Source organism: Centruroides sculpturatus, unplaced genomic scaffold (assembly GCF_000671375.1).
Source record: "Centruroides sculpturatus isolate CEXI.00-Female unplaced genomic scaffold, Cexi_2.0 scaffold1194, whole genome shotgun sequence".
Lineage (NCBI taxonomy): Eukaryota > Metazoa > Arthropoda > Arachnida > Scorpiones > Buthidae > Centruroides > Centruroides sculpturatus.
The window spans coordinates 119604-132857 of NW_019385400.1; the positions used below are offsets into that span (position 1 = coordinate 119604).

General features: G+C 41.2%; 1 protein-coding gene across 2 annotated transcripts in view; it reads left to right on the forward strand.

Moving 5' to 3' along the window:
• Positions 1-4229, forward strand: part of LOC111638543 (acetylcholine receptor subunit beta-like 1) — a 49550-nt gene extending 45321 nt beyond the window's left edge. For both annotated transcript variants that reach the window (XM_023384269.1, XM_023384270.1), the window contains one exon: positions 3030-4229. In XM_023384269.1, coding sequence (XP_023240037.1) covers positions 3030-3200 — 171 coding nt within the window. In that variant the 3' untranslated portion in view covers positions 3201-4229. The remainder of the gene's footprint in view (positions 1-3029) is intronic.
• The last annotated feature ends 9025 nt before the right edge of the window (positions 4230-13254 follow it).

Below are 13254 nucleotides of genomic sequence, written 5' to 3' on the forward strand. Positions count from 1 at the left end.
TTACCAGGTTTTCTTCGCTTGTTAAATACCTAAATAGGTGCCATTTTCCTGTAGAAAGTCCTCCCCTCGGTAGATCTCCCTTGTGTTGCGTGAAACAAACATTTGTGATTCTTCCACCCCGGTTAATCTTCTATAAGCGAAACCGTTTCTGATAGCGAATAGAGAATTTGGCCAAGTTTTATTTGATAATTTCGTTTTCCTTATACGAAATTTCGTACCACTTTGAAATAAGCGATTTGAATGCGCGTTTTGAGGAAAATAATAATATTTTCTGAAAGAAACGGCAAAGAAACATTCATTTAATCCTCTTACATCCGGACCTTGACATCATTATCCTATTTCTCAGGGATTAACTCCATTAAGAGAAGGACGGTAACTCACTTCTCGGATCGTCAGTTGCATCTCGATTCTTTTAGCGCTTTCACACGAGTCGTCTTCGTCTCCTTGCAACAAATCGCGTTGAGGAGTCAACCAACGGTTTGTCTCCCTTCAACCGTTAAGGAATTTTTAGTATGGTGGTAACCGAGTTTAATAACGCGAGTAACGGGAGGTATTCGTTCGGATATTTCTTATATTATAGAAAATTCGGTCACACCAGCGACTGGAGGTCACAGGGAGCTTCTGTACTTATATAAATTCCGCTTCCGATCGAGTAAAACGGCGATTTTTCTACATTTAGGAGCGATTAATCTCCACCCTTTACTGTAGAAGCGTGAGAAAAGGCCATTAAGTAGCTACACCGATACAGGTTCGAACTGTCAAAGAAAACGGGAAGCCATCTTCTGTAAACAATTTTTCATGCCGATGAATTCTCAACCAAACATTAATTAAATGGATATTTGTTCGTCTTCGTTCTTCAAACAATTTAATTTAACTTTCCTCATTTGTTGGTGTAAAGAATTACTTTGTTAAATTTGCTTGTGAGGTGAGGACACTTCTTCTTCCCTAGTTCTCAGAAAATAATCGATGTTTGTGTGATGAAGAGGAACTTCATTTTTATACACTGTAGTAAGTAGGTAATACGTCACCGTCCGACGGATACTTACGACACTTCGGGTATTCGTGTAAACACTAGATAACACGTGGGACTTCTGATCGGTTCTCCGGACACTTAAATATTCTCGTGAGATGCGTAGTAACTTAATTTTTGACGAATAAACTGATGTTTATATCCTAAGAGTCCGGTTAAGGGGTAGAGTTTACAAAATTGAGCAGAGAGAGAAGAAGGAAAAGAAAGAAAGGAAAGGAGAGTGAGTACAGAGGAGAGGGGAGAAGAAGAACAAGAAGAGAAGAAAGATGAGTAGAGAAGAGAGAGAAGTCAAAGGAGAGGAAGAAGAGAAGAGAGGGGAGAAGAAGAACAATAAGAGAGAAAAGATAAAGGAGAGAAGTGACAGGATAGAGAAAGGAGAGACACGAAAGAAGATAAAGAGTAAGGAGAAGAAGAGAAAGAAGAAAGAGAGAGAGAGAGAGAGAGAGAGAGAAGAATGTAGATGAGAGAGAGAGGCCGCGAAATAACAAGTATAAGAAGCAAAGTTACCATAAAAGAAAAAAAAACTAGAGCCTTGGACGAAAGGACGAAGGCAAAAGTTTCGAAAAGAGCCATATTTGGGGAGAGAGTAGGTTGGTAAACGAGATTGGACTGAGCAATCGGAGCGTTACGTGTTGTCCTGTCAACGAAAGCGACGGGTTAATCGAATACCGAAATTCTGTTATTAATTTAATAAAGCCATTTCTTACAAACGTAACACAGTTACTATCTGATGGATCACTCGATCGATGAAGATTACGAACGATTGTCACGTGTTCGGACGTCACTTATCTTCCTTCTTTCTTCCGATTCGAGTATAGAAACTACCAAAATTTCGCGCAGGAAACATAACAAATTCTTCCTACCTCTTTAGTTCTACGCGAGTTCTTGATATCCCAAAAGAAAGACACGCGGGTAATTGTTACGCCCGTAACGGCTTCGTAAACTACGAATTGGTTTAAGATTGAGACGTAACAAGTTTCTATCAACAGACGAATTGGTAGTGAGCACCCCCCCTACACACACATAAATGCTTTTTAAGAAAGTTTATCGATAAAGAAGTCGAGTTTATCTTCCGAAAATAAATCGATATTCGATTTGGTATTTCCTGAACGTAACGTTAAAGCTCGGTAGACGAAAAGTAAATGGTCCTGAGTTAAGAAAACGAGATTTTCGGCTTCACCCCATAAATCTTCCTAAGGTTTTTTCCCCTAGACTTTAAGCACCACCGACTTTACTTAAGATGTTACGCCTCCATCGAAAATTACGCTTTGTTACGGCACGATTTTTCTAGAAGTCGGTCGGGTCGTAACATAACTTAGTTACGGCTTCCTCCCGGAAAACACTGAAAGTCATCTGTGGTCGAAGGGTCTTCGAGTGACGTAAAAGAAACGTAACACGAAATTCTGGTGTTACGCAAACCCGATCGTTAACGAGAGTGACGTTTTATCTACAGGTCGGAGTGAGGCATTATCTATCGTCCAATTAGCAGATAAGGGGTTTAAATACCACCAAAATACTTAATTAGCAGCGACGTCGGGTCACTGTCAAAGATCATAACTGGCGTAACAGAAGAAAATACTCTACAAACGTTCGGAAAAAGAGAGATACTCGAACTTTCGATAATCCGACGTTGACGTAGTTAATTAGTGACGTAGTTTGCGTAACGTCCAAAGGAATTTCGGTAGTTTCTCTCCAACAGAGGGGAATCAATCGCCAATTTGGATCCTACCTTCTTCTTCTCCCCCTTTATTTCCACCCCCGAAAGTTCCGTGACGAAACTTTATTCCGTTTCTAGAAACGAGGCGGGTTTACGATATTAAAACGAAAAGAACGGAGGTCCATTTTGCGTGACGTCATCGACTAACACGGTTCCAATAATTCGACGTGGATTCGGACCGTTCGGGGCGGCGCGCGCGGACGGCGCGAGTGCCGACGCTCCGGGGACGGGACCCGGCGCGGAGCGTAACAACGTATTGATCGCCATTTTGGTCTCTTGCAGATCCGCGAAGACTGGAAGTACGTGGCCATGGTGATCGATCGTCTTCAACTCTACATATTTTTCGCAGTGACGACCGCCGGAACAATAGGGATCTTGCTGGATGCGCCTCACATATTTCAGTACGTGGATCAAGACAAGGTGATCGCCTTTCACAAGAACAAGTCACAGTGAGATGCCGCCAACCCACGGAGGTTGCATCCGGCCGCCAGGGGGAACTGCGGATCACCACCACTACCACCCCCCCCGCGGACGGCGGGCCAACGGCCACTTACGTAAGTATATAGAGCGGCCGGCCGGAAAGACAGTTCTTCCATCCATCATCGTCACTCTCCTTCCTACCCCCATCGACACGGGGCGAAACGGGGCGACCACTTCGAGGAATATACACAATGCTCAATCTTCTTCGTACGCGCGTGCGTCCTTCGTTCGAGCTCCACCCGTCTGCGGAAGTAGCCCGGACCGACCGGTGACGTCGGCTTCCGGCCCGCGCCGAAGACCCGCTCCGACCCACGCATACAACGACCTTTCTTTTTTTTTTTCTTTTTTCTACTACGGGCGGCGGCGCGCCGGCCCGCCTCGCGTCGCGTCGCGCCGCGCTCCGCTCGTCCGATCGCTTCCGCTCCGGACGTCGTCGGCGCCGCGCGCGCCGCCTCCACCATCTCCGGTAGAAGAGAGGAAGAAGAAGAGGAAGAAAAAGAAAAGAAAAAAAAAAATACAACACCGATCGAATCTGGTTTAAAGCGGAAGGGCCCGGAAGGAAATTAAAAAAAATTTATAATAATAATCAACGAGCGGACCGGAGCGTCGGCCCGAGGACGCGACGCGCCCCCTGTTCCTAAACGCGCGACGTCGCGACGTCGACGTACCGGGTTCGAGCGCGGAGGGCGACGCCCCGTCCCGAAGGAAGCGGAACTTTTGCGCCGGACGACGAGAGGAGGAGGAGGAGGAGCAAGAGGAGAAAAGCGCTCCGCGCCCGGAGGGGTCGACGGGTCGACGGCACCGACACTAACAAACGGGTCGTTTTTGTCATTTGTAAACATTCGAATATTGGTCTCGACATAGAAAAAAAAAGAAAAAAAAACAAAAAAAAAACAAAAAAAAAATACAAACAACCGAGGATTGTTTAGTCGTACTTGGCGCCGCCCCACCCGGCGGCCGTTTTAAACCATCATAATGTAACGGTATTTAATAGTGTTTTAATAGAAATATAACAAGTTGTAGTTGTACCGAGTCTCTTTTCTTGCCTCCACCCTCGTACCACCCTCCGGGGGGGATTACAGTCGTCTTCACCCTCCCACCATTCGGTTCGAAATGCTGGAAAACCCACCCGGTCAATGGCTCGCTCTCGCACGTTCTACAACGCGACACTCGTTAAGGAGGAACAGGAAACGGGCCGCGAGCACGTTCCTTCCTTCGTTAGTCGCGGGATTTTTCTTCCACACCGGAGTGGAAATGCCCCGGGCGAGCCTCCCTCGTCCCACCCACCCGAACGGGTACGAACCCCTCTCCTCGGTGCTTTTATACTCGATATAATATAGATTTAATGTTCGAGTACCACACGATTTTTAATCCCCCGTGGCGCCGAAAGATCGCCTAGCGGATTATTCGGAAGCGGCAACAACGAAGATTTTTTTTTTTCAAAGCTCTAAAGGGTTTTCGTTTCTTCGCCGGCGGCGTGGTACCTAATTTTCTCCTTTATTAATCGTAGAATATAAAGTGAAAAAGTTCAGGTTTTACGGAGAAGACTATAAAGAAAAGAAGGGCGATAACCAATGAAAAGACGGGAAAGAAAATATGTAAAAATTAAGTGTTTAAACGTAAGAAGTTTTAATTAAAATAAAAGTTAAAATTTGAGGAGGAAGATCGATGAGGAATTAAAAGGAGGATCTCTGTCTTTTTTTCTAAGTCACGTGCTCTTGGTTTCCGGTTTTCGCGCCCGTTTCGGTAGCGTAGTTCGTCCTCCTAAAGTAGGACGACGATCGTAGGACGTGTTTATATGCGAAAAGGCGTTCGAGAAACAAATTTCGTTGGGTTTTCCTCTGGCGAATAAAGGAGTCGACGGGGGAGGGGATCTCCCCCCTTTCTTAAGGTCAAAAGGGCGCGATCTCTTCCAAAATTATCGTCTATACTTCTCTCGTTAACGCGTTGGAAAATTCGGTAGTCTTTGAATTAATACACGGCATTAATACACTATAAAAAGGCGCGAATAAACAGAATAATGCCTTTTATACGGAGGTTAAACATTTACACAGTTTCGTTTGACGTCATAAAAACTAACCCCTTTACGTAAGAATATCAATTAATCTTTCTGTGTTTCCTTACGGAAAAAAATTCGTAATGACGAGGTTTATTGCTGTATTACTTTACGACGAAATAATATAAATTCTCTCATCTGATTGGTCGCCCAAAAATAAAAAGTTCCGACTGTTAAGTTAGGTTCACGCCCCTTCGTACGAACGAACACGAATCAAACCGCATCTCACTTCACCATACAAACTGTATTTGAACGTGATTGGTCGAAATGATTTCGAATACAATTTACGAAGACGTGATTGGATCGAACGAGCCCGTTTAGTTGTTGTTCTCATGCCAGTGTGAACCCGGCTTAAAAACGGAACCTGTCGCTGTTCTGGTGCGTACGGAATTTCTAAAAGTGGCAATAAATTCTCCATTAATTCGATTCGACGGAAAATTTTTCCACGTCCGTTCGTAGTTCGGACCGTTCTTTGTGGCGATTACGTGAGTTATTTTGTCAAGTGGGAGGGAAAACCGGAGGCGAAAAACAATTGATTTCATTACAGATTCGATCCAATCGCCCGATTTCTCGTATAAGATTGACGTGGGAGAAGAATATCGAGTTGAAGAATGGTCTTTAGCCTATAATTCCAATATAGGAGAGTCTTTATGGGCCATCAAATATTCCGGACTGGTTTCTGCTTGACTCTACGTGTAAACGACATCGAGTTACTGAATCTCAATTGGTAGCCATTTTATTTTATTTTTATATATATTTTTTTATATATTTATAGAGCATTTGGCTACGTCTCACACGCCCCGTGAACCTCAATAACCTCAGAATTTTCGATATAATTAAAATGTAATTACACAAATTACAGTGAAATGCTTTCGGCTCGCGCTTGATCTTTCGACCTTTCACCCCATCGATTTACTGCTTAAGCGAATTAATTAATTTTCTCACATTTAACGAATTCTTTATGCGGGTTTCTTCGATATTCGGGTCACTAACGAATAATGAGAAGAATTCGTCAATGGAGGATCCACAAGTCTTTAGAGGGGAGGATGTAGACGTATCTTACACAATGTTTTAGTACGTAAAGTACCGGTCTTTAATGTGAAAAAATAATCTTTAGTGGGAGGTTGCGAGTGCACCCTGCTCACCTCCTAAATTCGCCATTTGATTTCATGTGAAGAATTTTGGTGCACGAACGTATTGCTGCCAAAATTCTTCGATTGGGCGAGAGAAAGAATGGACTTAAAAAGTTTTTCGGTAATTAATACGTGAAGAAATATGAAAATCTCGAGAGCACCATCATTTCTAAAATGATGTGCAGCGTGTTCGCGCGTGTCTAACACATAAACACGAGGAAATGGTTCTGTTTTGTTGCTATAACTAAAAGAATACCCGGTTATTGAGGTGCCAATCCACGCCCAACAATGGTTCGAATCATTGTCGGGCCTCATCTGTTATATATATTAAATAAATCCATAAAATATTTGGATTTATTTGCTGATCCTTCGCGAATTCGTTGTAAAAAAAAACAACAGTTACTTCAGAGAACAAATAAGACACTCGAAAAGAATGCCGAATAAACAAAGAATTTTCTTAATTAAGTAATTAAGTTTGATCAATTAGTGTTATTTACAATTAGAAATAAATTACCATCGTGGATTAGGTACTACAGCACTTTGCATTTAAAGAGCTCGGTAAAGAAACACTGTTAGACAATTCAGTGGTGTGCCCACATCTGGGACACGACAAACACATAAAAAAAATATGGTTAAAACGAAGGCTTTACGCATCTAAAGACCGATTTTCCATAGAAAATCTTTCTGAGAGGCACCCCACTTGACAGATCGCCCACGTGTTGCGTTGCAGCATCCCACCAGAAAACAAGTACTTCAACACTTGCATGTCGGTTCACACGATATGAAAATAATAACTTGTTTAATAAATGGGTTGATTAACACAGAAGATTCTGAAGGATCAATGAAGGATCAATATATTAAAATTAATCTTCCACATCAAATGTAACAAGGAAGCGGTATCAATGACCTATTTCCTTTAAACTGGAAGTAATTCTTCAGTCAGGATTGATGGAATAAGGAGATCTGCCAAGGAAGGACGACTTTCTTTGGTGAATTGTCCACTATTTAGGTGGAGAAAACCCGGATAACTTCGCGTGCTAGATCCTTGGTCAGGCGCGAAACCTTGACTAGTATTTAGTGGTGTTTATGGGCTCTGTTTATGAAAGAAATGAAGAAGAAAAAAAAACATTGTTAATTAAATAAATGTAATTATATTCAGTCTTCGGAGTATAAAAATTTGGCAATCTTTACATTTAAATAGAAAGATTTAATACTGTATTTTAATTCAAACGAACGGCCTGAGGATTGGTTAAATTGTATTTATTTAATTACGAATAATTTTCATTTCCTTCGCAACGGAGGTAAGTTTCATCTTATCAAATTGGTGTTTCCTTATTTTTATCCAGCGCTAAGTCAATCAAATCGTAACGACGTTACGCCGAAAGGAAATTGCAGTATTAACCGTTACTTTGATGACGACACTTCACAATTTTATGAAATGTTTTTACGAAAACCTTGTGTTAATTACTCCATCTTTCGTTCATCCAGAAAGTTCCCTATTTGGGAAGATACGGTACTTTCCTTTTCGGTATACTAAATATAGAAGAATTAAATTTTTAATAACACTACAACAGTGTGGTGTGTGGATGATTACATAGAACTTAATCCACAATAGAATTCCTCACTGAATACTAGCACAGTGGACAGTGGGAAAACAGGAGGATTTAAGCAGGCTTAAATCTGCAACAACTCCGTAATAGAGGTTGTTCGATTAAGCTTACAAACAGCGTCTTTTACAAAATGGATAGGAATTACTTCTCCTCGGAGTGCCACCGTAAGCAAAGATCGACACACACGAACCCACTCTTCTGAAAAACCAATTGTTGAGTTCTACATTTCCTAGTTCAATCCTAGTGAAGCCCACGAAACTTTCTTCCATCATGACTGCTGCAATAACACGAGAGTACTGTACATCAAATCTGTATATTGCCATCATTAATAATGAAGATTCACACACGTAAAGTTCTCCAATGGACTTTTTTCGCTTTAGAAGCACTGTTTCTGTGTAAAACCTGGACAATGAAAGGTCTGCAGAAAGTAGCTGGTGCGAGATATCGCCAGATACATGCCATTCATTAGGTGTGGAGTTGACAACTTTGCAATGTCAGCAGAAACGGTGGTGAGCATATTGAATAAGTAAAATACAATCTGTCACATTTGTAATCACCGAGTCTAATAAAGACGTACTGTACACCCTCTATAATATATACTAGTGTTAAGAAAACTAGTAGTTTTGTACTGTTCAATGTCCTTCGTCTCGAATGACACCGTGGCATAATGGCACGAGGCAACAAAACGGGAATTTTAAAGTCCATAGTAAGAACTCGGGGATTACTCGTGACTGTCTCACAACGTGTAATGATGTGAAAGGCGGAGTGACATCATTATTATATATTGTTTCAGGATATACTATACTTTGCTGTGGTATGAGAATTTTACTGTACCAACGAACAATGGTAATAGTAGGTTCGCGCTTCGTGGAGTTTCCTTCACGAGTCTAAACACCTAAATAGGAGCGAGTTTTCCATAAAAGTCTTTCCGGGAGGGATTTCCTTTTAACCTCCCAAACACGTATGGACCAAACTAACCAATATAATAAATGTAATTGAACTTCTAAAACTCCACCCTTGAGATCATTGCAGTAATATGTCGTTGGATTTTGCATGGTTGTTTGTGACAAATCTCTATTGCTTTTGTTCTTCGTAGACTGAATCATAATGGCAAATAAACTTTTCTGTTTGAAGGCTCTCCTGTCAACTTTCAGCAGATGGAAATCAGCTTTAATGAGCCAAATTACAGGAAGATCCTCGAAAAGATCTTCCTCTTCGATCGATCTTGTCACAAATATCTGCAAAATTGTTTACTATTTCCTTGTACGGCAATAAATTAGGCAGAATGATTGCCATTCTTTGAATTATTTTGCGTGTTCCTGAAGGATTTGCTGTTGCTATTCAACTCAAAATCCTTCAGGAATAGGAAAGAAACTTACGAGTATGCATTTTAATGATGTTTTAGGTGTGCCCATTGCGAAACCCGATAAAAACTGTATAAATATGTGTGCAAATTCATTGCAGTGATGTATATGGTAGATGGGCCAATCCCATCTTCCTTCAAAACTCGATAAATCATCTACAAAACCCATGATCTCTACGTTCTTGTGTGTAATACACTGAACGTATAGTATACACAACCACAATTTCTGCTTTTTCCGTGTCATATAGGTGCCAAATGCATACTATGACCAAAGTCACTCTTGTAGTAGCTCAGGGTTACTTCACTTCACAACAGCTTCAATTGATGCCAGCCAATGCTTACAAATTTCAACCAATCACTGCTATTATTCCTTTGGTTTCGTCCTATAAGAGGTCTTTTTCTATCTCCTATCTCCCCAGGCAGATAGCCTACGTGTTGTGTTTCCTTATCTAATTAAACCTAAATCTGATTGGTGGATTATTCGTGAGCATTAGGGGTGGTAATTTCGTTCTCTTTGTTTGTCCACGTGGATTACGTATGCCATAGAAATGAGGAATAAGATTTTACCATTTGTTTTTATTCACAATAGCTTGGAATTGTTTTCGAAATGTACCGATTTTTTGGGAAAATCACGCACGCAAACCACTTTCGTTTTCAATGTTTAAAAACATTTTATGCTAAACAATGTATGGAAATTTTACGAAATAGAAAGGAAATAATGTCGCTGTTTTCTGGTAATAGTGGACCTCATTAGAAATAATATAAAATTCGTTCTTTCCATGGTTTTAGCCTGCTATAAGATAAAAAAGGAACTTCTGAGGATACGGCCAACACCCTGGATGCTACGAACAAAGGAAAAAGTCAGAGAAAAGTTAAACTATTCCTAGGATCAAGGGAAACTTCAAAGGGAAAAACTCAGAATTCGTTGTATCACTTCATGTTCCTGTGTTTCCGACAGCAGTAGCCTTTGTTTCTAAATGGTTCCCTAAATTCTACGATTATATGGATTTTGTTCACGTGTCTAACACCTAAATAGGGTCGGTTTCTCATAAAAAATCCCCGAAAGGCATCATTTCATTGGCATCTGAGTTTTCTATGTTATGACTGAAGGTACTCACTAGCTGCTATAAGTGTTACGAAGTGAATACAATGATTTCGAATCCACCATTTTCTAGAACTAGAACTCCTTGTTGTTATTCCTGAACATATTACTACAAAATAATTCTATCACCAATACCATAAAATCTGGCATGATCCCCTGGAAAGCGGAGTTAACACCACTGTAGGGAATTTCTGTATAAAATCCCTCAATTCGAAGAAAATTTGGGGATGATTGACTCCTGTATGGCAACCTGGGTGTACATTAGTGCAAGAATTTACTTCCCTTCTCTTTTTATTGTTTGAAATTCCATTCCAACTGCGTAACTTGAAGTGTCAGGTGGCAAAGCTTCGTTCTAAGAGGATGAAAATTCTCACCCCCCCTTATACGGTACGAAGAATGTATATTTTGTAATGTATATCTCGCCCTTAAATCAACAAAATGAAAAATTTAAGGAAGAGAATAGAGAAGAGAGGAGATCAGAAGACAAATAAGGAGATAGAAATAAATATATCGAAGAGAAATCCACCCAGAAATAGAATCGGAAAATAAGCAATATAGTCTCATACTTCTCCCTCTCTTCGGATAAAAGGAAACGAAAAGACAACATCTCGACAGAAGAGAGCAATCGAAAGGAGAGAGAAGAAAGAAAAAAAAAAAGAGGACAACCCCCCTCTCCAGGCGGTTTGAAAACTTGCGTAATTGAAAATATCGTAACAATTCCAAAAATAGAAATTACTTCAAGGAATTTAGACAATATTTTTAACAATTAAAAAGGCCTGTCCCAAGGAGTTTTGCTTCAGATTATCGAAACAATTTTTAAACGAATAGAGATTTTTTTAATATAACTCCTAGTAAGGATAAAAGAGGTTTTCATAAATGGTCTTCCAGATCTTCCTTATCCTATTTCCCATACAAATCCTAGTAAGGATGGAGAAGATCTCTACAAGAGATCTTCTCCATCCTTAAAGAAGATCTCCACAAGAGACTTCTCCATCCTTAAGGAAGATCTCCACAAGAGACTTCTCCATCCTTAAGGAAGATCTCCACAAGAGACTTCTCCATCCTTAAGGAAGATCTCCACAAGAGATGTTCCTTACCTAACTTCTAGTTACAAATCTGGAATTACAGTTTAAAGTGTATAAAGAACAATAAGATTTGAGGGGTGAAGAGAACACTTCGAAGTGTTCTCTTCACCCTACCCTAGATAAATTAATCGATATTTGTGCAGTTTTGTGGCAAATTCAATGTTAGCTATCAATAAAAGCGACATAAATCCGGTTTATCGCCTATAGACTCTCTTTATTCGGGTGTAAATTACGATCAATCTACCAATAGTTAAAGTTCTGCCACCGGAAGACGAAGAGTTTCGTGTTAATTGCTTTAATTGTTTCCAAACAATTTAATTTGTTACAGAAAAATTCGGTAAAATTCGTCGGGGAGGTAGAAAATTAACTTCTAAATTCCGTTTTAAACGAGTCGCAAATCGGAAACTTCGCTCTTTCTGTACGTCTATGACGAGTTTAATTTGAGGGGGTGAGTAGATTCCGTTTAACAGGAGAAAGAGAGAGAAGGAGATAAAAGAAAATGCTAATAACTCCTTTATTATATGAAGAGAAAGTTCCATAAATCAATACATGTCATTTTAATGTGACAATACTTTTTTTCCTTGTCGAAATCGTTCCCTCTGATAAGACGGTTACGTGTTACGCGAAACGAAACAGCGACGTCACCTTCCTACCAATTACTCCGTCTCCAAATTTTATATTCCTCCTGTTTGCGGGGGTGGGAAAGAAGTGTTACTCCGACCCACCTTTGTTATCGCTAGAGATAAACGCGTGACGATAAGCGTAACGGCGTTACGCCAAGCGGAAAGCGACCTTTCTAGAGAGGTTGAAAATACGGGGTTTCGGTTACGGGGTAACGCTTTCGTCACCGTTTTACGACTCTGTTACGGAGTTACGAAAGACCGTTCTTAACTAAGTTTCCGGTCGTAACTCGACGGAGAGATCTCTTATTTTTCTCTTAATACCGTTGTTTGTAATAAAACGACTTTTATTACGGCACGACGTTACGTCACACGGGTTATTTATGTTATCTTATGAATCATATATGTCGCTTATATGCATCTCCCGCGAAAAAACCCGAGATTTGTTGTCGGATTTCTAACTTCTCCTCCCTCTTTCCCGATTGCATTTACAGAGAGGAGGAGGAGGAGGAGGAGGAGGAAGAGAGGAGGAATGTCTGTCCACCCCGTTGACGTCGACGGGGGAGGGGTGATAGCGGGAGGGGCGGAGAATTTCCCGGGAAAATCCGATACTCGGACGTCGAGCCGATCGATGGGTGGAAGGGATTTATCGAGATTAAAGCGACTAATTAGGGACGACCTCTCGGCTAATTAATCCGTTATCGGAAAACTTCGCATCCTCAGGGATTTGGCGCCACCGGACAAGATGAAGCTCCCGGAACCGGAAGAGACGAGATCACCCCCTTTCGGACAGACCTTTTTAACAAAAGATCGCCACGTCGTCTCGTCTGCCGGGATAAAATACGGCTTAAGAGGGGAGGGTAAAGCCACCCTCCCAGTAAGCGCTTAAAAATGTCGAAAGGGAAGTTAATTTCGTCAGTCGGACGCTCGCAAAGACAGTCGGGAAGAAGCGCATTTTGGCGGCGATCGGAAGGAGGAGGAAGAGGAGGAGGAGGAGGAGGAGGAGGGACGACGTTTTCTCCGATAGAGCGCGGGCTCTGCGCCTCGACGCGCACGGC